General features: G+C 42.6%; 7 protein-coding genes across 11 annotated transcripts in view; 2 read left to right on the forward strand and 5 right to left on the reverse strand.

Annotated features, from left to right (window-relative positions):
* Positions 1–1,332: 1,332 nt before the first annotated feature.
* RB195_011003 (uncharacterized protein) lies at positions 1,333–1,665 on the reverse strand (the record flags this gene model as incomplete). The annotated part of the gene is made up of 1 exon (XM_064192243.1): positions 1,333–1,665. The coding sequence occupies one exon, from the start codon at positions 1,663–1,665 to the stop codon at positions 1,333–1,335; it is 333 nt and encodes a 110-aa protein (XP_064049826.1).
* Positions 1,666–1,897: 232 nt separating this feature from the next.
* RB195_011004 (uncharacterized protein) lies at positions 1,898–2,230 on the reverse strand (the record flags this gene model as incomplete). Its single annotated transcript, XM_064192244.1, has 1 exon — positions 1,898–2,230. The coding sequence occupies one exon, from the start codon at positions 2,228–2,230 to the stop codon at positions 1,898–1,900; it is 333 nt and encodes a 110-aa protein (XP_064049827.1).
* Positions 2,231–4,046: 1,816 nt separating this feature from the next.
* On the forward strand, positions 4,047–6,014 carry RB195_011005 (uncharacterized protein; the record flags this gene model as incomplete). Of its 2 annotated transcripts, none has more annotated exons than XM_013453757.2 (5): positions 4,047–4,196; positions 5,423–5,521; positions 5,581–5,671; positions 5,782–5,861; positions 5,940–6,014. In XM_013453757.2, the coding sequence occupies 5 exons, from the start codon at positions 4,047–4,049 to the stop codon at positions 6,012–6,014; spliced, it is 495 nt and encodes a 164-aa protein (XP_013309211.2). The 2 variants fall into 2 exon arrangements, with proteins under 2 accessions (XP_013309211.2, XP_064049828.1); XM_064192245.1 differs by having other exon boundaries at positions 4,101–4,196.
* Positions 6,015–6,935: 921 nt separating this feature from the next.
* Positions 6,936–10,368, reverse strand: RB195_011006 (uncharacterized protein; the record flags this gene model as incomplete). 2 transcript variants are annotated; one of them, XM_064192247.1, is made up of 3 exons in its annotated part: positions 6,936–7,002; positions 9,032–9,160; positions 10,151–10,368. In XM_064192247.1, 3 exons carry the CDS (start codon positions 10,366–10,368, stop codon positions 6,936–6,938), a joined length of 414 nt encoding a protein of 137 aa, XP_064049829.1. The 2 variants fall into 2 exon arrangements, with proteins under 2 accessions (XP_064049829.1, XP_064049830.1); XM_064192246.1 differs by lacking the exon at positions 6,936–7,002 and adding an exon at positions 7,358–7,403 and having other exon boundaries at positions 9,032–9,518; positions 10,134–10,368.
* Positions 8,063–8,830, reverse strand: RB195_011007 (uncharacterized protein; the record flags this gene model as incomplete). The annotated part of the gene is made up of 1 exon (XM_064192248.1): positions 8,063–8,830. One exon carries the CDS (start codon positions 8,828–8,830, stop codon positions 8,063–8,065), a length of 768 nt encoding a protein of 255 aa, XP_064049831.1.
* A 6,422-nt stretch (positions 10,369–16,790) lies between the features above and the next one.
* The window catches only part of RB195_011008 (uncharacterized protein), a gene marked incomplete at both ends in the record, with an annotated part of 31,306 nt that continues 26,055 nt past the window's right edge, over positions 16,791–22,041 (forward strand). For 2 of the 3 annotated variants that reach the window (XM_064192251.1, XM_064192252.1), the window contains 2 exons: positions 16,791–16,800; positions 16,866–16,960. In XM_064192251.1, the coding sequence (XP_064049832.1) occupies positions 16,791–16,800; positions 16,866–16,960 (105 nt within the window). Of the gene's footprint in view, positions 16,801–16,865; positions 16,961–18,227; positions 18,375–22,041 lie in introns of those variants that run through there. The other variant, XM_064192249.1, reaches the window with a different exon arrangement.
* On the reverse strand, positions 19,267–19,695 carry RB195_011009 (uncharacterized protein; the record flags this gene model as incomplete). The annotated part of the gene is made up of 1 exon (XM_064192253.1): positions 19,267–19,695. The coding sequence occupies one exon, from the start codon at positions 19,693–19,695 to the stop codon at positions 19,267–19,269; it is 429 nt and encodes a 142-aa protein (XP_064049835.1).

Consider the following 22,041-nt stretch of genomic DNA (forward strand, 5'->3'; position numbering starts at 1 on the left):
CCATCTAAGTGGAATTTCTGGTTACAATATGAAATGTGTTGTTATTGATGATTGTTATTTAAAATTGCGCTTGAATTCTAGAGTATCATATCCGCCCTGAGATTTGGACATGTAAGGTCTTACATATTTTCAAGTAGTAGTGCAATGATGCCCTGTTTTCCTTACTTTTGAGCAGTAGGGAGGCTTTTTGATCGGTTGGTTGTAGTGTCTAATAGGTCATTTGGACTTTTCTTGGTCGTTTTACCGGTACATGAGATCGTCTCGCCTTGGAATGTAAAGTCGTTGGAGCAACATTGTGAATCTAAAATATAAAAAACCATTGTAGCTATAATTCCAGATAGTTTCTTCTGTCTCTGCTTTGAATGTTGCTGTTTGGACGTGATATTTCTCGTGGTATGCAGGGATCTTTCCGTGCATGCGACTTTTGACGAGAGAGCGTGATTACCTTTGATCCATCCATTTATGAGAGCGATATGTTGCAAGATTACGACCAGTGGGAAGAAAATTGCTGAGTTGGATTTATGGTTGTGATGTTGATGCACAAGAAACCTACACTATATCATACTTTTGGGCTTTTTAATAATGACTTCTCCTTTTTTTGCATCTCGATATAGAGTTGTTGAGTAACTATTCATCTTTTGTTTTTTACGGAAAGTATTTTTGGGCACTGTTCACCAGCCACGTCTGATTATGATTATGATTATGGTAATTACAGGGAGTAAACACAAAAAAGTCATTTCCTTGTGGCCTCAGATCCGGAAATCGGAATTAAAGAGAGAATTGGATTAAAGAGAGAGAAAGTGATGCCGTCCCATTCGATTGGAACCAATAAAAATCTTCTTTGTTGATCAATTCTCCTGTGATCTGATAGTGTGCAACTCCGACACAATAATTTTTCTCTCATCGTAGAGCTCCATTTTGTAGAAATTCGCTAGTTTTTGAGTTGTGGAGCATTTCCGCTGTTGTAGATGACGCCACAGCCGAAGACAAGTAACTTTATTGAAGGCGATTAAGGAGAAGAGAATGTCAACATAAGAATAACAGGGTGGTAACACAAGAACATCCGACGTGTCCAGTGCGGATTTGCACTGCGCGAATAATGCGGTGAAAATCCAATCCTACAACACCTCCCATTTTAAGCCATCTCGTATCGAGTTCTTCGTGAGTCCACCTCTAGTCGGAGATGGAGCCGTTGAAGGCGTTGCGGTCGTTGAGACGAGTCGGCAGTCGACGTTGCACCATCGTTCTTGCTCGCGGAGTCGAGTAGTGATAGATAGAATATATCCGAGAAAGTGTTAGTCGCTGTTTTGTCGGTCCTGGATCGCAAGTGGTTTACGTGTTGAGTCCATACTTCTTTTCCACAGTGAACAGTGTAGGTTGTGTTTCCAACACAGCGTGTGATGAAACCGGGAGTGCAAGTAAGTTTCCGTCCTCGGTAATCCTGGATAATAATGGCAAAAATCGTGTCGTTGATCTCAAAGCTGCGGCGTCATGTACACTTCGACGATTGAATTGAGATTCCATTTTGACATCTCGTGTACCGTTTGTGATATCTCTAGAAGGTAACATTAGACCGAATTGCGTTTGTAGTCGACGTCCCGGTAATGCTTCGGCAGGTGAACGTTGGTCAGGTGCAGACGGGTAGAGAGTGCAGCGATATCCCATCAGAAACGCCTGAAGTGCGTTCACTGTTGATTAAACTCCCTTCAGTTTGGCGAGTCCTCGTGCGAATCTGCGAGATTCCTCGGGAACAGTGGAATGAAGTGAACTTAGACGACGTGAACTGTGTTCCGTTGTCCGTGACGAGCGTCTCCTGACTTCCGAACATGGCCAAGATGCACTTCACTGTTTGGATAGTAGCCGTTGAGGATATCGATCACATCTGGACCATTTTCGGCTACTCAGAGTACCTGTCCACGATAAGTAGATAGTATTGTTGTTCCATCGGCGCAGGGAAATCAGTTCTCGAGTCCACGGCGAGTGTGGTTTCGGCCATGACTGTAGTTCGGCTCTGACCGGATCCTTTGCCACGGATGCAGATCTTGGGCAGGTCCTGACGAGTGTTGCGATGTTGGAATCCATCGTAGGGCAATATACAAAGCTTCTTCCAAACATTTTCATCCTTGTTGGCCTGCATGAGCTTTGTGTAGTCCTGAAAGAACACGATGTCGAAGTGATTTGGCATCACTCTGCGGGATGCAGCTAGCAGACATCCTTCGACTGTCTTCATGGTATCTTTGCGGTTGTAGTAAGTGGAAGAGGAGAGGAGAATGGCGGTTTACCAGTTGGTCCAGTTTTCGGACTTCGTACACTCGATCACAAGCTGGATAAGATGATTGGCTTGCGCAGCAGTACGAATGGATTCGGCGGATACTGGAAGATGACGACAGTTCTCTGAGATTTCGGAAGTGACATCAGCATTTATTGCGGCGATCACGTAGTCTTCCGGTATCGATGATTTTGACGAGACAAGACGTGAAAGAGGTTGGCACTGTAGAACGGAACTCCTTTTTTGCTTCCGAAGATTGCCAAAAGTGATTTGTGGCCAGTCCTCAGCGTGAAATTTCGTCCATGGATAAAGCGATGGAACTTCTGCACAGCGAAAATAAGAGCGAGTGCTTCATTTTCAATCCTGCTGTAGTTCTTCTGTGGTTGTGTAAGACAACCGCTTGTGTGGTAAATGACCTTATCGCATCCATCTGCGGAGCAATGTGAGAGGGTTGCTGCAATCCAATAATTTGAAGCATCAGCAGAAACAATGATCGGGAGACTCGGATCGAAGTGGTTCAACAAGGGATCCGAGCTTAGGATTGCCTTAATGTTGTCGAAGGAAGACTGGCATTCTGGTGTCTATAAGTAAACGGCATCCTTTTTCGTTAGAGTGTCCAGAGCAGCGCGTAGATTGTAGAGATCCTTGACGAAGTTCCTGCAGAAATTAATCAGTCCCAGAAAAGAGCGAAGTTGACTGGCGTCCTTCGGAGCGGGGTGATCTCTGTCTGCAGAAAAGCAAGCATTTGTCGACTTGAACGCGGAGTCCGTAGTCTTGAATACGCATGGAATACGGTCTCTGGCCTACGCCCCGGGAAAAAGAAGGGCTGTTTTGGGATATGACCAGCAGTACGACCAGGCTTGAAGCTGGGGCTGGAGTCCTTCTAAGCCTTCGTCTTTAGCCGTCCGCGTTGTAGTCTGCTGATCGCCCGTTGTTATCGTTACAGCCGAAGATGAGTAGCTTTACTGAAGGCGAATAAGGAGAAGATAATGTCATATTAAGAACTACAGAGTGGCAATAATACAACGTATCCAGTACAGGTTTGCACTACGCGAATAATACGGTGAAAAATCCATCCTGCAACATCGACTATTCTTGAAACGAGCAAAGCTGTGAAGGTTTACAGTTGAAAATTGAAAGCAGGATGTTGCCATGGTTGGCATGTACTGAATGGATCCGAATACATTTAAGATTCGTTTATTCGAAAACGGTGGAAAGCATGACAATGTGGCGAAAAGGCGCCTTCTGTTTCGGGATGACCTTTCATACAAAAAGGCGACGTGAGAGAAAATAAGTTATTTCACATGACTCAATTAATTGTGAGGAGGAGCGAAGATGAGCGAATATTTGGTAAATGATTCAGAATTATTGCAAAATAATTGAACATTTTTGCAGCTTTTTTTGTCTTTTGACAGGAAGGCAAATAGAAAGATTTTGTAGCATGATACGAGCTTGGAGACACCAATACAGGATGTACCAACCTGCTAGTCGCAGTCCGGACAAAAGAGATCAATCTGATGACCTCGGGTTGCCAGACATTGTATTGAACCAGTATTTCAACAACCCTCTTAGCAACAGTTCTACACATCCACAGTTCAATTGTTGAAATTGAGCTCGAATTAATCTAATTTAATAAATGAGACACTGAAAAAATGAAAAAAAATAAACGAACTACGTGGAAGTTTGCATTTTAATAAGAAAAGCTTTGTAAGGGAACCAAATCTGAAGCAGAACATGACGATGTGTTCCTCGCAGTATCCAAATTAGACGAAACAAGATGCAAAAGACGGTTCATTGTAATTACTTTGCATTACGTGGTGGTGGTGCAGTAATGTCGGAAGGAAGACCAGAGAAAGAACGAGCAAAGACTGATGAAGTTTCAAAGCGAACTCAGCCAGAACGGAAAGACGCATCGGAGAAGATTGTAGTGGGTGGTCTATACATGATTAATGTGCTGTTGCAGAAAGTTGTTCTTTAGAATTTAGAAGTATATTAATATAGAAGTACACACAACGTGGAATTCACAATGTGTGGCGTGCTCACTAATAAACCAACATGAACTATTGCTAAGGCGGAAATACTGTGATATCGTTCGAGAGGGTCCCCACATCAGGCATCACTCTACCAGTGACCCTTATACAAAACATTATTCCCTAACTGCTCTACAACCAATTGTATTTAATCAGGAGCATCCTTAAGTAGCCATCAGACCTCGGTTATAATAGTACCTGTCTGAACGTCCTACTAACGACATCACACTTCTTGTAGTGCATTCTTCGTCCGCCTTTACTTACAAATGGATATTAAATGTAGTGGTAATTTCCCTTTAATTGAATTTTTATATTCTCTAACGACCCATCCTTCGTTTTTTTTAGAAATTAAAGCATTCATGAAATGATGATGAACTGAAGCGATGATTTCATCCATCTTCTCCTAAATGCGCTAAGATTACATTTGGATAGTATTCAAACTTAACTTTACATTTACTTATATCCCTTCGATACCGAACAATTTGGAAACATAATTCAGAACATGAGTTTTTCTTCTCTTTCTCCATAACAATTAGCACAGAATATTGCACTGCTAATAATGAAATGACGTGAACGTTATCAGCGTCCTGACAAAGGTTAGATTTTACGTCAAATTATGTAGCTTCCATTCACTATTCCAATTTCTGAAGGATGCTGCCAACCTAATGAGGTAAACGTCTGGCGGAAATAGGCATACAGTGGAGAGCAGAGGGTGAAACGCAACACAACAGCTTTCAGTGCCATACAATGGTTCACGTTTCGTTCGAAGAATTACAATTTCAATTAATTACAAATTCACTTGTAGTTATTGTGCAGTAGTACTGCTCCGCGCCCCATCAATTCAACGCCGTAAGTCCGGTCCCACCTCATCATAATCATTACTGGCGCGAGCACAACAATTTTACACCATTGAACCGGTCTCATTGCTTGCTGGAAATTCGTTTCAATCAGATACGTGACAGAATAAGCTCGTCAGTATGTAGCGATGATTATATTTCTACCTCTCGAGCTAATCTTGAATGGAACAATCATCGCCACTGCACTGATAATGATAGAGATCTTACGTCAGCTTTTGGTGAATGCTAGCCGCTTCTTAAATACATACATACTCTGCTTTTCACAGCAAAGCGGTGGAGAATCTCTTGAAGAATTCACTGATCAAGAATGGGAAACTGGTGCTACTGCAATGCCGGCAGAGCTTCTCAATGTTGAAAAAAAACCGGTACCACTATCAGTTCACCCTGCATAGTAAGAGCATAAGCACATAAAGAGACTTTCCAGAATATCGTGAATGTTTTCGTGGGACCAAGGGAAAGAGGAGAAACATTTACGCAACATCCCGCAAAGAAACCACAAAATGAAAGCAGCACAGGTTTGCCCTCTTCATGTCCGGTTCAAAAAAGTTGTCTTAACGACCGCTTATTCCACTTTTATCCTGAAGTAGTAGATTGGAATTTGCGCAATCTGGCATTTCGTTTACAGATAAGAAGGATCCCATTCAACAGCTGGTTCGACATATTCTTCAAATTATATGTGCTAAGAGAGTAGAATCACAAACAGAGGTGAATTAAATGTTTTCTAAGGAGTATAAGACTTGTAGCTTTGAATTAAATAGGAAACGATAGTCTACAACAGTTCAGGTTGATGTTTTCTTGAAGGTCCGTGATGATCCTAAACGTGCAATCAATCTAGAAGAATCAGCGTTCTCTGAATAAAACTTCTTTCATGATACGTGTATTTGCACACTCATACTCAGAAGTAAGAGTGATCGTTAAGCATGCAAGCACTTTCTGTGCCCAGTGGGTACACGGAGTTACCGTTTCAGCTGCAAAATAAGGCTTTCGTGAGACGCTTTTTTGCTAGAAACAGCTTCTTGAATTTCCATCATAAGGGAGTAGTTGCGTGCTTGAGCATTGCAGATCAGCACACACAGCATGCAAATCTTCGACGACATTTTTTCATTTATAGTATTGATTAAAATGGATGAGCTTTCGAAGAACGATCTACGATCAATGTCAACGGAGACTTATAAAATAAGGCCAATAATAAGTTGTGTAGGAGGACCAACAGATCTTACCTCCTTGTTTCTGAATAGAATTGTGAGTCAGCTACTACCAAAAGTGTCCTCTCATCTATCAATCAGTTCAAAATTATTTATTTATTTATTTATCAAAAACACCTGCAGGTGTGCCATAAAATAAAATAAAAAACCAGATGGAACTGAGCTCACTAGAATTTCGCATGAATTTTACACAACAAGACTGGCCCTTCAATGAGGAGTGGTGGGTTGGCAGGTCATTCTCCTGCAGAAAGGTGCTGAAGGTGAGAAATCCTCACGCGAGATCCTTTTCCCAGACCCAGAACGCTACGGTAAATAAACGGATACCAGGGTTTGGGTGACCAATTTAACCTCGAACGGAAGAATCCGTCAGGGACCCTGGGCGAACGGGTGGGGGGGGGGGGGGGGGACCTCAAGCTCAAGGGCTCACCAACTTTGCTATCCTTGAACGGCTTTCCACCACCAGAAGAGAGTAAGGACCAACTGTAGGGACGAGTTTGAAAAGGAGCATATCGAGGCAGAATTTCAGCTAGCTATTTTCATAATGAACAACAGAAAAACAAATAAAAGCTGTGAGCTAAAAACACATATCAATCCCATGCTTATTGTGGTCGCTTGTTAGAGGAGGAACTTGCTCCACGTCTCTGAAACAATGATATTTTAGGCCTCCCTCATACTAATAATAGGTAGGACATTTAATTTGGATAGCTTGCTTTTGAATGTCTTCGAATTTGGACTAGACATGATTTCGGCCAGAAGTAGATTAATCCAACGCGCAGCTCTGCAGAAAAAGGAGTTAAACATAGTTGAGAAGAGTTTTCATCTGAGTTTAGAGTAGTGCAAATTGAAGCTTCTTGTTCACCCGCTTTTTGGTCGGAAAATCCAATACTTGCCTGTCTTTAGCTTAATTTCCATTCGTAGGATCCGGAAACCCAAAACTAAATCGTTGACTGCTCGTCTGTACTTCAAGCTCTTTAATTTCAGCGCGTTAAGTCGAATTTAATAGGAAGGAAGTGTGCCAGAGTAACTTGGATCGGGAAAGCATCTATAACAAACCAGCCTAGTAAAAATTTGTTGTACTTTCTCTAACTTTTTGATATCCTTTTTCAAGAATGGACTCCAGACTGGCATTGCGTATTCTAGATGTGACAAAGCATATGTTTTGTAAAGAAATATTAGTAAATCAGGGTCCTTAACGTGAACGCTCCTCATTATTATAAAAATAGACGACAGCGCTTTTTTGGTGACAAAGTCAAAATGAGTGGAGAAGTCGAACGATTTATCAATTGTTACCCCAAGGTCTCGAACTTGCTCTTGATACTGAAAAGTTGTTGAATTGCAAAAGTAGGGAATCTGAGGAGCCTCTCCGAAATGCAACGCTACTGTTTTGGAAAGATTTAAAGGGAGATTCCATTTTTTTTGACCATAATATTATTCTCTGGATTGCTAGCGAAACCGTGTTGTGGGCGAAAGTTTGCTCATTAGGTCGATACCAAAAATATATTTTGATGTCGCCCGCGAACATTTGAACTTTCAGTCAACTGTCAGGATGGGTTTTCAAATATCTGGGAAGGTCAGCAGTGTACGCAAGGAAAAGGAGCGGCGAGAGTGCACTGCCTTGCGGAACGCCGGTTTGCAATGTGTAGCGCTTGGAGTAACTGTTATTGACCTTTACAGTAATGTGTCGTTCTTGAAGATACGATTTCAACCACTGAGCAACTGTCCGCCAACTCCATAATTTTCGAGTTTGAAGAGAAGCTTTTTGTGGTTTACCATGTCAAACGCTTGAGATAGGTCGAATAATATTACATCAACTGACTTTCCTTTGTTTACTTCGGTCATCCAATCATAGACCGAATCAGACAGTAACGAAGTAGTGGAGGATCCAGATTGGAAGCCGTGTTGTTCGAAAGGAATGACGTCTCTTGATGATAGCCACTCGTTTAGTTTTTCTTTGATTATCTTTTCCAAAGCTTTGCTTGCGGAGGATACAATACTGATGGGGCGAAAGTTCGAGAGAGCGTTGGAATTGCCTTCTTTAGGTATTGCGGTAATAAGTGCCTCTTTCCAAATGTTAGGAACTTCGCTGAAGATAAGCGACGCATTAAAAATATGAGCAACAGGAAGACACAAGACATTTGCGCATTTTTGGTAAACTATCTGGGGAATACCATCGTAGGGACACGAAAACGAAGGATTTAAACGTATCAGAACAGCAAGGTCTTCATTTGGATAGATGACAAAGTCGAATGACTTTTGAGGAACCTGAATGGCAGAGGAATCAGTAGTTGGCAGTGAAAGATTATGACAACTTTCATTCAGTTTTATTGAGTAGTTAGAAACAAAGAACTCAGCGAGTGCGTTAGCTTTTTCGAGATAAGTTTTGATCAAATCCCCATTGTCAGTCCTCAACACAGGCAGTTTTTGTGCTTGTTTAATTCTTCTAGCGAGAAAGTTATGAAACTTTTTCATACATGTTTTCGACAAACGCCGCTCACGATATGTAATGTTTTTTTCATGTGATAGTCAAGATCACCACAAATTTTTCTATAGAGAGCGTTGTTCAAAGGGTTATCAAGTTGGTGGAATAGTCTATTTTTTTGGTCAAATAGATTTCGTAAATGCAAAGGATAAGTAGGTACATAATTTTTGCTAAACTTCAGCGTGACAAACTTGGCTAAACTATCGTACATCACAGGGCAAAAACGACGATACATTTCTGCAACTGACTGATAGTTGTCGAAAACTTCCAGCCAGTCAACACGAGCGAGAAATTTACGTAACTCGGAATAGTTTACCCGACTGAAATCTGGCAAGGACAGATAGAGGGGTTGCTCGGTATTAAAGTCGAACATGAAAGAAACAACATTATGATCGGAATTGGCAAAGGGAGGCAGAATTTCGATATCACCGATACTAGATCCAGAAGAAAGAACTAGGAGAATGGAACGTAAACGAGTGGGAGCATGAATGTTCTGGGCTAGATCACAACTTTCCAATAAAGTTTTGAAGCGTTCAATAGTGCAATTACTATGTTTCTTCATGTCAACATTGAAGTCTCCCACAATTATGATTCTAAGAGACGAAAGGCAGAGTTCAAAAATAGAATCAAACAATGTATCATCATCAGTCTTAGCAGAATCTGGAGTTCGATACGTAACTACAAATTTGAGATAATGAGGTGAAAAGGAGAGAGAAGTTCAAGACACAACATATCAGCAGCCATTTGACGTTTGAGTGGAATGAGAACCGCGTGAAATTTGTCGCTAACTAAGCAGCAGACACCTTCGCCTTTTTGAAGTGGCCTGTCAGAGCGAAACACGAAGTGTGGTAAATCGGTTATCAGTTCAGAATCGGAAATTGTAGGGCTGAGCTATGTTCAGTAACAGCTAATACATCAGGTTGGTGCAGACGAAGAAAAAAGTGAAGAAAGTGCAATTTGTTTACTATGCTGCGTGGGTTAAACAAAATACGTGTTGTCTTGGAGAGAGGTCCACGCTGGATTATAAGTTTCCCGCCATTGGTTTGCGGGGAAGTTCGGTGACATGAGTGAGAGCATCTTTGTAAACCACCCACTCACGCGTAGATGACCGTTCATTTCTCAGACGAGCCTCGTGCCTTAACTCATAATCCCGTTTTCATTCTGCCACGGTCATGCTTTTAGGAACAAATATGTTCGAAAGGCTTGTGCGGCGTAGGAGGTGCGCTCTTGACAGAGCCTTTGCCCAGTGGGAGCGAGAAGGGAGTATAACTTTAACAAGACGTGGCTTGTTACCGTTGAACTTTCCCAACCTATAAGCTACTTCGGGCCGGCAGTCAACTTCAAGCGCGTCGAGGACATTGGCCACTTTTTCTTCGAGGTCTCTCTTTCTTTCCATCAAAGATTTACTGGCACCCAATTCCGCTAAACCAGTGATCACAATACTGTGGCCCTTCTTTTCAGCTTCAACTCCATCAGCCACTTCTTGTTGAACTTCTTGTGTGATTTTTGTTTTCAAGGCAAGAACCATCTTTTCAATGACAGGATCTGTGTTTCTTTCCAAAATTTCGTCTATGATTTTAGCACAAGAGAGCGATTCGATGTCAATCTCATCATTTTTATGATTGAGAAATGGTTTGAGGTGTGCTGATGGGTTCTTTTGTTTTGCGGGAAGAGTTGCGAAGGGTGCGCTGAGTAGATCTAGGCATGTTATCAATAATCAATAGTGACGATTAGCAACAGAGAAACGAGGAAAACTGAGTTCGAGACGAGGACGGAAGGAATTAGCGTGAAAAAGGAAACGAGTTAGCAAAACTAAGGATAGCATGATAAATAAGAGTAAAGTGGTAAAATATAAAATTTATGAAAGCCAAAGAAAGGGGAAAAAGGAAGTCAGAATACAGAGAACTGGATAAGCAGCCGCACGCGGTGAGTGATCGCAGAAGAATGATTTACCTGAACGTCTTAAAAATGCCAGATTCGATTTGATTCATGGAGCCATTTGACGTGACGTCTTTGTATACAAATGTTCAAAATGAAGAGGCGTTACAGGAGTTATCTGAAATGCTGACACGGTAATAGACACCACCGGTAATAGACACAACGCATAATGATCCTGATCAACGAATGATGCCTCCAGTGCAATATTTGTAAATGGTCAGGAAAATGCTTCACTCAAATAAGAGGACTTGGTATGGGTCAAAGGCTTACTCCAGTTCTTGCCGTTTACTTTATGAGCAGAATAGAACAATCAGTGACAGAACTTCCTCCACAGATGTGCTGTCGTTATATCGATGACTGCTTCATTGTAACATCAACGCTATCCGAAATTTACGAATGCTTTAGAATTTAACTGAACAATCGCAGTACATAAAACTTACTCGAGAAAAACCAAAAAGTAGTTGGTAGCTTTATTTAAATGTTCAAATAAAACTACACAATGGCAATTGTAAATGTTGAATGGTATCGCAAGGGCAGCTCGAAAAACAAACTGATAAACCAACGTCGGCCTATCCATTGGCATGAAAAAAGCAATTATCCGAGCTATGGTCAAAACAGCAACAGCAACTTGCACAGAGGATAGAGATAAGGAGGAATCACTTAAACTAGCTATAAGCATAGCTAGTTCAAACGGTTACACGAAATCGGAATCTAACACTCAATCTCAAACTACAAACAGGACAGTGAGGATCCCACGTGAAGGTAGAATTTCCTCGTGCATCCCCTTCGTTTCCGACCCCTAAAATGCCGCTGTACAGCGGACTCTTTTGCGAGCACAGTTGCAAGATGATGTTGTATTGGTGAACATCCCGAACGACAGCATCAAGCGACAGTTAGCTCGCAGTAAACTTTACGATAGGCAACGCGTATCAAGTGTGTTGCGCTGTTTGTCCATTCGGTAAAACTAGAGATTCCACGGAAATAGGAGTTATCTACAATAATAAGGGTGCTGAACCTGCATATCGTGGAACATTTGACTGGTAAAAAGCGTGGAAGCTCAATGACACCGTTAGGGCGCTACAAAAATGAGAAGCATGATGGAAATGAGTTTAAAATAAAGTTACGATATGAGCGCACGAGAATGAAATATCTGTTAGGAAGGCATTGGAAGCATTCTGGATTTTTGTCAAGTATCCAGTCATGAATAACAAAAATGAGTTCTCAATTACCCATGACTTCTTGCCGTTCTTAACACTCTATGAGCTATAAAATTGCCCCACATGCAGTTCCTCAACGTTATCCAGACATCAGTACTCAAGGATAGTGCACAGTGCGTAGATCTCATTCGCATTGGTTACAATCTAAGAACGCGGTGGTTCATCGGTCCCGGTGAACCACCGCGTTCCACCGAGTCGGTGAGACTGGTCGCTTTTTTTCCTTTTGAAGGTCTTGAGTGATGTAGTTAGAACAATATCGAGGTTTGGCGAGAAGAGAGGAGGAGTTTGATGGGATATGCATGACAGCAAAGATCTCGAACCATTTTCAGGCCTTTGATAAAGACGAGTTTGTCGAAAAGTCAGGCCAATAATGAAGTTTCACCCAATTTCCGCTTTAATTCAAGTTTTTTTTTGAAGTAGACTTTCACCTAAGTTTTGTTGAAGTAACAAGGAAACACAAAAAGACATTTCTTGATTCCATTTACGGTTTAATAAGGGATTTTATTGATGTAGACAAATCTAAACTAAACTAAGCACAACTCAATGAGGGGCATTAGGTTTGTGGCATTAAATTTGTTACCTCGAAACCCCATCCTTATGAATTCTGCCACTCTTTCGTTCATCAACCCGTAAGAACCTCGATTATCCGTTTACCATCCATTTTTTTCTATTTTTATTTGCAATAGCCTTCTGCACCGAGCTAAAAATGTTGCTAAACAAAGGTTTCTCTTCAGTAAACATAAATCGTTTCATTCGAGATCATATGATGACTTGTTGGAACATGTCTTCCAGGTCTTCCAGATTCCAGAATAATGCAGTTTTCTCATTCATGTCTGACTGCTTTTTACTAGCTGATTTTCTCATATTTCTTTATATTAGACTTATTTATTCATTAACACTCACTTGGGGTTTCTGAGCCTTTACTCCATCCTCAACCTTCTTTCGGTAGCAATGGTAAGGAAAGTTTTATTTAACTTGTCCCCGGAACCGTCCTAGAGATCAGCGACTTACACTGTTTTCGGATCGTTACTGCTCTTTGACTTCCACAAGGCGTCCTTTCTGCTTTCCGCTCTCCCTTAGGCTAATTCGGTTACTGTGTTGATGCTCATCTATCCATATATCTCATCACCTCGTCAGTGTGAGTCCATAACAAAGATGGCTAGCGAATAAAGCATCAGAATTGTCCTATCATTGTCTTAGTCCATCACCAATGTCGTATTTTTGAACCAATTGACTTCACAATGTTTCTATTCCCTTGATATTTCCCTTTTTTGTTCAGAAACTGTTTCATGAAATAGGTCACATATACACAGCTTCTGAATAATTCTTAGAAGGTTACATAGCCAGGACTGAAACGTTTACACTAACCAGTGTCGTCATAAAATTCACATACTAGCACAACTGAAATTGAAGGAAAATACTAGGCTCTGGAGGAGTATTCTTAGTAATGGCAATAGAAACAACTAAAAGAATTAGTAATAGAAAGAACACACAGCCAGATGTTCAAAATTCTTAAATTGCTGCCTCAACGCAAGAATGAGACAGTATCAACCGGCCGTTGCACTGTTCGATCTGATAGCTGCACTGCACCAACCACAGCCAGCGAGTCAGCCCAGATGATGTGCCACCTATCGCTCTGCTGAAATGCGCTGGAGTCACATAGGTATGAGTTTACCCATTTACAATCCCAAATCCATTCCAAATCCGAAAAAGTTCCACCTCTTTTTCGTTTTCGATGTAATGGCAAGAGGAATGATGGCAACTATGATTGCCTTCCTTGGTCAAACGCAATTTGATGGCATTAATTCCTAATACCTAGATGCAATGTGTGGTACCGAACCTTCCCGGACTTAGAAAGGTAAGCAGTCTCAAACAATTCATGTGTCTCGCCTGATTCAGTCCGATAACATCGTGCTTCATTTTGCTAGCTTGTATCGTTAGATCTTCAGCAGCTGCTTCTAGTGTTAACGTGTGTGTTATGTGCAGATCGTCATCCCAGTTTTCTTCCGTTTCTACAGCCCAGATGACTACTGCAACCCCGTCTTTACAGACCTACGGAGTCAGAGTAACCTTTTCTATTACTTTGGCTAGTGCTAAATCTAAAACCAATACTAGAAATTGGGTAGGATGGTAACCACTACTTCCATTGGTTTTGTAGAATGATGTTGCAACATCTCAGAGTGGATAGACGCGGCCTATTTGTTTGAGGCGACTCCAAATCGCACTGCCCTTCTCGCATGTGTGATACAGTGATGTGATGAGTCACCCCGCACCAGCAGAAACAAGAATGTTTGTCTCCTAAATTCACCTACGTTTTTAGTTCTGCATCCGGCATTCAAAGACACACCATAGAGTCTCGTGGCTAAACGGCTGTGACCCCTCTCTAGAGCACCATCGACTTTCAACGACTAACGCGACTCCAACGAGTAATCCGTCGGTACACACGTTCACTTCCTGTGGAGAAGCTGGCTTGTCCCGAGGCAGAGTAGCTAAGCACTTGTTTGATTAACTTTCTTTCCATTCAGTCTAATTAGCAGAACTCATTCACAAGTTTGAATAGATTTGATTGATTGTCTGCGCTGATTTCCGTTGAACATCTCAAAGACGTTCCATTTCTGCTTGTATTCATTCGGTGTCAGGGATCCTTGGTTTTTAGCGGCGTTTTTTTATCACGAAAAATTTCATTTCGCTTTTTTTTTAAGATGAAGACATTCTTCACTATGTTCGTAAAGACGCGTGTCGAAAATTCTACATTCATTATGTTGCTCTATCATTTTGAAAAGGGGTGGAAAGCGTAACAGTCATTTTGCGATCTCAACGAGCCTTTCGGCTAAGGAACATTTCGTGGAAGATAATGCCGAGAATAATTTTTCCGCTTCTAATCTGGAAGATAAACTAAGAGAGGGTGACCATAGGTTTCTCACGCAAGAAAAACCTCGCAAGAAACATCGTCCTTCACCAGAATAATGCTTGTTCACATGTTGAACGCTGTGTCATCGAAAAACTGGCAGTTCGATGAGGTGGTGGTCGATGTAAAAGCGTGTGCTGCCTTCAAGAGACTGTGCTTCTTCGATCGGCAGACTGCCAAGCAAATGGAAAGCAGCAGTTGATGCTGACGGTACTTACGCTTCAGATTAATCATATAAACATGTTTTTGTTGGATTTGTATCTTTTTTCCATGACATGCATTGCTTGAAAAACTGCGAGTAATCATGCACCAACCTTATGTATGGCCATCACTTGTGCATTTGAGATCGGTCAAGATTGATAGTGGCATGACGTTACATCGATCAATTATTTCCTGCACCATGTCATTGGTGGTTGAGCAAGGAAGGTCTTGACTCTGCTTCTCATTTCACTCCAGTTACTACTTCAAATATCAAGTTGCGGAATGAGTCTCAAATAATTTCTTCTCCTAGAGTTTTTGAAATTGTAGGAGTCCTGTGCCAGATTGTGACGGAAAAATTTCAATGCATTATCTCTAGAGACGCTCAGTGTAGAGCAACAATGACCTTAACTGACCAAAGCCATCTGCGGGACATCGTCAACTATGATTTCAGAAGAAATGTCGTTTGGAGGCCAAACTCATTCTGGACCCACTACAAACTGGATACCTATACATTTAGACAGTGAGGTCGGAGGTTCTGCGAGTCTTGGATTGACATACAAAAGAGTTCCTCATGGTGTCTCTGCTGAATACGGCACTTGATTCTTTCGTGTGAACCATGCGCCGGTAGCTGCACTGCTGCGGAACGACTCAAGAGAAATGCTCATTGGTAAATTAGATCATAAAAAACACTCTGCTTTGTAGTCGGTGGGATTCTATGGAACATGCTCCTGTTCAAATTCCTTTCTGTCGGACCCAAAATCGATGCGAAGACTACGTTGTTCAATTTCATTCATTTAATTGTCTGTCGAAGGCACTCCCCTTTTTAAAACTACTACTACCACGTAAACTGATGGGGCAGATGATCTTTCTTGAGAATAAAAGAACTGATGTGGTTCGTCTGCTCACACAACTCGTACTCTGCTGTTTCATACCCTTTGCCTAAAGCACCAGATTATTGTTTGAGTCTCACCTCGGCACTCACATCGATTATTGCAATAATAATCTTTCGGCTGCGTATTTAGTACATAAATGTATTGATTTTGTCAAAAGAGGAGCCCTTGCTGTGATTTTTCTGTAATCTTCGGCAAGTGTGTGATCCAGAAAGCACGCTGAAGAAAACAGCAGCTGGTTACATTCAAAATCACCTATAAACAACGGAGAGCAAGTTTTATAATCGTTGTAGGATGGAGCATTAGAGTTTCTAGCCCTCGATAGCTTTATGCGTTCAGCAACAGCCAGCTATCGAGGGCTAGAAATGCTAAAAAGCAACAGCCAGTACAATGAACATATCTGGTTACGTCTCCTTCAGATATGGAAGAAAAACGTTAGGCTAAAGTTAATTCCTTAGCAATTCATTGCAGTCTTTGCCAAACGTACGCTTCAACATCCTGCACTGTTTTCTAAGTGGGGTGACTGGCAGAGGCACTCAACAGACAGTGTTTGTACTGAAAGAGGGCTGCCAATTCACTTGTCATACTTACTCTATTTTCGTTAGTCTCATCTGCCGCACTTTTGTGTGGGAGAGCTAGGACGTACTAGGGTGATATCTGAAGGAGACGTAACCAGTTTACACGCTTACTGAAAACAACTTCATTATCAAACGCTTGCTTTCCGAAAAGATTCTGATATAACAATATTTACATAGGATCACACGCAGTAACAATCATTTCTCATCAGCCTGCAGCCATGGCGAGAGGTGTCTCATACAGAATTCGTTTTGGTTTCCTCAAAGCGATTTTGCTACCAACATATTGTTTTCAGCGTCAGATAGCAACGATCCTTATCCTAGAAAGAAGGAATCTCGTGAAAGTTCGAACTATCCTCAAAAAAAGTCAGGCGACAAGCGATCCATTACGGTGAGACTATCGTTCGTTTGACTGCAGGGACAGCTCCATCTAAAGATGAAGCGTATTCAATGGTTCGATAACTTTACTATGCTTTCGGACAAGGTAAAAACGTGTCATGATTGATCCCTGTCATTCTTAGTGCCGTTTTTCCTTTCCGTAGAGTCTGAGCACGTTTTCGAAGACGAGTTTTAAAGCTACACGCTTGATTAAGAACATGACTTCTTGTTAAGCTTCTGCCCCTAGGAGGAGATCTCACTCATTTGCATACATTTTCTGCATACCAACTGAGCTGAGAACGAAAGGATACCTGAAAGTGTGCACAGAAGTTACCGCGAAGTTCGCAAGTTTTTGAAGCCCACATAAAAGTCGAAAGCTACGTCCCATTAACCTTGGTAATGTTAGTTCGAGGAGGAGAGTTTTTGTCATATGAGATGATCACAAACATAATGACTACTAAAAAACAAAAATTCAATCCCCAAAAACCTTCAAAGATTGTGAACCAGACTGCGATAGCTGGTTATAGCTACACCAAACGAATACTTGTCGAAGGCTAGTCTTGACTAGATAACATCGGAGGTCAGCTTTCGTTAATTAAAAAAAGGTTTAAGTGTCCGATGAGCATCATCCTACCAAATGTTATGCCAATTCCACTACTTTGTGAGGCACAGCAGTACAAAAATGCGGCCATCCATATTCATTTTGAGCAGATCCTTTTTAATCGTATGGTTACGGATACTAAATCAGCTGAGTGCAATTCAAGAGCTGCTGTTGTAATTGTAAAAACGGGAGGTTTTGATTTACTTGACTTAATCGCCGGTCTGATGCCATCGCCTGATCTTTGTCTAAGTGTGCCGTCCTTGAACATTGTTCTGCCCAACTTTCCTATCTTCCTCCAGAACTTGCGCAGAATTAATCCATTCGTCGTTAATACATTTCCGAAACCTTTCGTCTTGCCTGAACTGCCTGTCCGCGCCAAGCTTCGTTAGGTCCTCTTTCACCAACTCATTCCAGTACATCCTTTTTTGGCCAAGTGAATTTTTGCAGACTGAATCCAACAAACTCCTCGAAACTCGTTGAACAGGGTGATCTTCTGTTTTGCTTAATATTTGACCAAAGAGGCGTGCAACCGCGGCTCAACACTAGGCCGCGTGGTCCCACGGTTACCACTTCTTTCCTGTGTACGAATTTTTCCGTCTTTACATAATTTATCTTGCATTTGTTGCTAATCGCGTTGTTATAAGATTTTATTACTCTCATTCATTCTGCTTACATACAGTCACTTGAGTTTTGCCAGGCAAAGATGGACGAATCTGAGTTAGACGATTTGAAGAATAGTTCTAAAAGGCTACTCTATGAGTGTAATGAAGAAACTACAGAAAATGGTTCTATCTTCAATGATGCGTTAATGCCGCTTGCGGATTAGGAGTCTGATTCGAGAAGTAATCGAGATTGTCGGTGTCAGATAGTGATTGGTTCACATAATCAATTACGTAGCCGTTACAAACCAATCGATTCTACGAGCTATATTTGGACAAGAAAATGTTGTCAGTAATTGTAGAAGAAACCAGTAAGCAGAGCAAGGAAAAGGATCCTAAATTTAATGACACATGTGCCGCTGAGATCAAAAACTTTATTGGGTTATTTGTAGTGAATGAAAAAGCTAATTTTGCATTGTATGTTTCTAAAAGATGCACAAAAGGTGTGATTTGCAATTGTCGCTTGAATTTGTCTCTTGTTCTTAAATGATGGGAACCTTTTTCCATGTTCATGTTGTGTGTGAAATTATTCAAAGATAATAAACCAATTAAGTAGAAATTTTTTTTTAAAAATTAGGAAGTCACGGTAAATAACCGTTGAAACCATGCGCCTCAACGTTGAGCAGCATTGTTCCGTGCGACCAAAAATGCGCGAGTCACCTTTGAGCTGCGCTGTCGTCAAAGGGTTAATAAATCGGGGATAATTCCTAGGGTCCGTGATGGGTAACTTTTTGTGGAAGAGAACCTTGATAGCGCTATGTGAAGCAGGTATCCTTTCGTTCCTTTGGTAATTTCATATTGAGCGGATAATCTTCGTCATCCCACGAATTCCAGACGGAAGAGATATCTAACCATTACTGCGCTAATCCCGTCGTCTTCACCAGATTTTTAATCTTTCGGATACAGGCCAGAACCTGTGAATAAGTCGGTGGTTCCTCGTTAACCGCATTTGTCGGCCTATAAACGTGTTCGGGTTCAGCCATTGACGGCGCTTGCTAGTTCAGGGAAATCTTGAAGCGATCCCTCCAAATTGGAAAGGTTGCTTCATCGACACCCACTCTATTGGCAGTGTTGAGGACTGGAGAACATCTTCTTATTTACAGTTTTAGTAAAGCAGATTTTCCGCGGGATCTTGGCCTCCCACGCCTTTTCAAACTCCTTCGCCCTTAACGCCCAATCGTTATCGCGGTCTTGTTGCATCGACGACGCAAATTCCTTCTCAGACGCTTTTGCTGCTTTTGAGTTTTTGAGTGAAATCATCAGTGCTGCAGGCGGAGCATGCAGAATTATACATAGATTTTGTTTCCGCAGATACGAAGGAGAACTTATTGCGCCGCAGTAGAACCGGGGTGCTTCCCATGCAGCGTCCTTGACGCACTTTGTGAAGGAATCTGCATCGCCAATCTTCTTCCTGTTCCATACTCCAACATGAGTAGACACACGTTGGCGGAATTTCGTTCTGCATTCTTCGTCTTTCAGACCTGCCATGTCAATTTTCGGTTGAAGAGGAACTCTTCAATTTGTGTTGTGAAAGCGTAGCTTTAAGCTGGTGATGGTCAAATTGAAAAGCGACCCTCCAAACAGCTCTACATTTTGGGATGTCTGATTGAGGAATGTTCCACCTCAGGACGTAGTCGAGCTGATGTTTGAGAGTTCTCACCTTCTCGAGTTTTTGCGCTGCTCTCCAAGCCTTATAAGGCCAGACCCCTGCCACATGAGCTGATAATCGCCCTTAAACGGTGAAGCGATGATGAGGGCATCGGATGAAGCATAGGATTGTTGTTCGCATTTTCGCATTTGCTTCGATTCTGACAGTGACCACCTGCTCGCTGGGTGCCGTAGACATCAACGAAAAGAGTTCGTCATAAAAAGCGTCCTATTGTTGTCCTCAGCGGTTTTCACAGGTCCCTGGGCACTTACGATCCTGAGCTTGCGTCCTCTGCGACCCTGCAGTCGCACAAAGCCGCCTCTAGGCGACTTAGAGCCAAATTCCTCCACCAGGTTGTTAAAGTCGCTCTTCACAGCTATGGCGCAGCCACCTATTTTTTTTTGACCGCAGTAGATAGTGTAGTCTCTATCCTACTCCTCCACCTACTTTCGACTCATTAGCAACGCTGCAGTATCATGATCATGATATATCAGGATCATGTATATAATAACGGACTTATTCTGTCACGTGTGTGTGTGTGTGTGTGTGTTTGTCTGTCTGTGTGTTTGTCTGTGTGTCACGAAATTCGAAAATGGGGGTGCGACGGGTCCCGCAATGTCGGATTGGCGCGCCGGCGCCAGATACCTATAGAAGGGGGTGCGACGGGTCCACCGGCGCCAGGAAGCCATAATATGGGGTGCGACGTGTCTACCGGCGCCAGATACCTATAGAAGGGGGCGTGACGGATCCACCGGCGTCAGATTGGTGCGCCAGCGCCAGATATCCAGAAAAAGAGGTGCGACAGGTCCACCGACGACAGGAAGCCATAATATGGGGTGCGACGTGTCTACCGGCGCCAGATACCTATAGAAGGGGGCGCGATGGATCCACCGGCGTCAGATTGGTGCGCCAGCGCCAGATATCCAGAAAAAGAGGTGCGACAGGTCCACCGACGCCAGGAAGCCATAATATGGGGTGCGACGGGTCCACCGGCGTCGGATTGGTGCGCCGCCGACAGATACCTATAGAAGGGGGTGCGACGGGTCCACCGGCGCCAGATACCTATAGTAGGGGGTGCGACGGGTCTACCGGCGGCAGATACCTATAGAAGGGGGTGTGATAGGTCCACCGGTGCCAGGAAGTTATAATATGGGGTGCGACGTGTCTGCCGGCGCCAGATACCTATAGAAGGGGGTGCGACGGGTCCACCGACGTCAGATTGGTGCGCCAGCGCCAGATATCCAGAAAAAGAGGTGCGACAGGTCCACCGACGCCAGGAAGCCATAATATGGGGTGCGACGGGTCCACCGGCGTCGGATTAGTGCGCCGCCGACAGATACCTATAGAAGGGGGTGCGACGGGTCCACCGGCGCCAGATACCTATAGTAGGGGGTGCGACGGGTCTACCGGCGGCAGATACCTATAGAAGGAGGTGCGACGGGTCCACCGACGCCAGGAAGCCATAATATGGGGGGCGACGGGTCCACCGGCGTCGGATACCTATAGAAGGGGGTGCGACGGATCCACCGACGCCAGATACCTATAGAGGGTTGTGTGACGGGTCCACCGGTGCCAGGAAGCCATAATATGGGGTGCGACGGGTCCACCGGCGTCGGATTGGTGCGCCGCCGACAGATACTTATAGAAGGGGTGCGACGGATCCACCGGCGTCGGCGGACCCGGTCATTGAAGCGCAATAAATTAGTGTGCATGACGCAAAAGGTAAATGGTTGCAGCCGTTTCATAGCCGTAACCACTTGGCGCTTTGCCCTTCACCTTTATGACTACTCCGTGTGCCTATTTCCTTCTTCTTTCGCCTCAAGTTTGTAGCATGCCGTTCTCGGAAAGTGGGAACGTGCATGCAGGCGACTGCTTAAATAGTAGCAAGATGTTTATGTGATCTGACGTGGAACGTTATCTTTATCAGTAGGATAATGTCTTTCACGTCATTTTATGTTAAAACATCATTCTGCGATAACTATTGGGGGAAATCAGGAGGAATACCTTTTTTTTTTTTTTTTTTTTTTTTTTTTTTTTTTTTTTTTTTTTTTTTTTTTTTTTTTTTTTTTTTTTTTTTTTTTTTTTTTTTTTTTTTTGTTTTGGTTTTTTTTGTTTTTTTTTTTTTTAAAGCGGGGTTTTTTTTTTTGGTTTTTTTCCCTTTCGCCGGGGGGAAAAAACAAAATTTT

The sequence above is a fragment of the Necator americanus genome, chromosome III (assembly GCF_031761385.1).
Source record: "Necator americanus strain Aroian chromosome III, whole genome shotgun sequence".
Taxonomy (NCBI): Eukaryota; Metazoa; Nematoda; class Chromadorea; order Rhabditida; family Ancylostomatidae; genus Necator; species Necator americanus.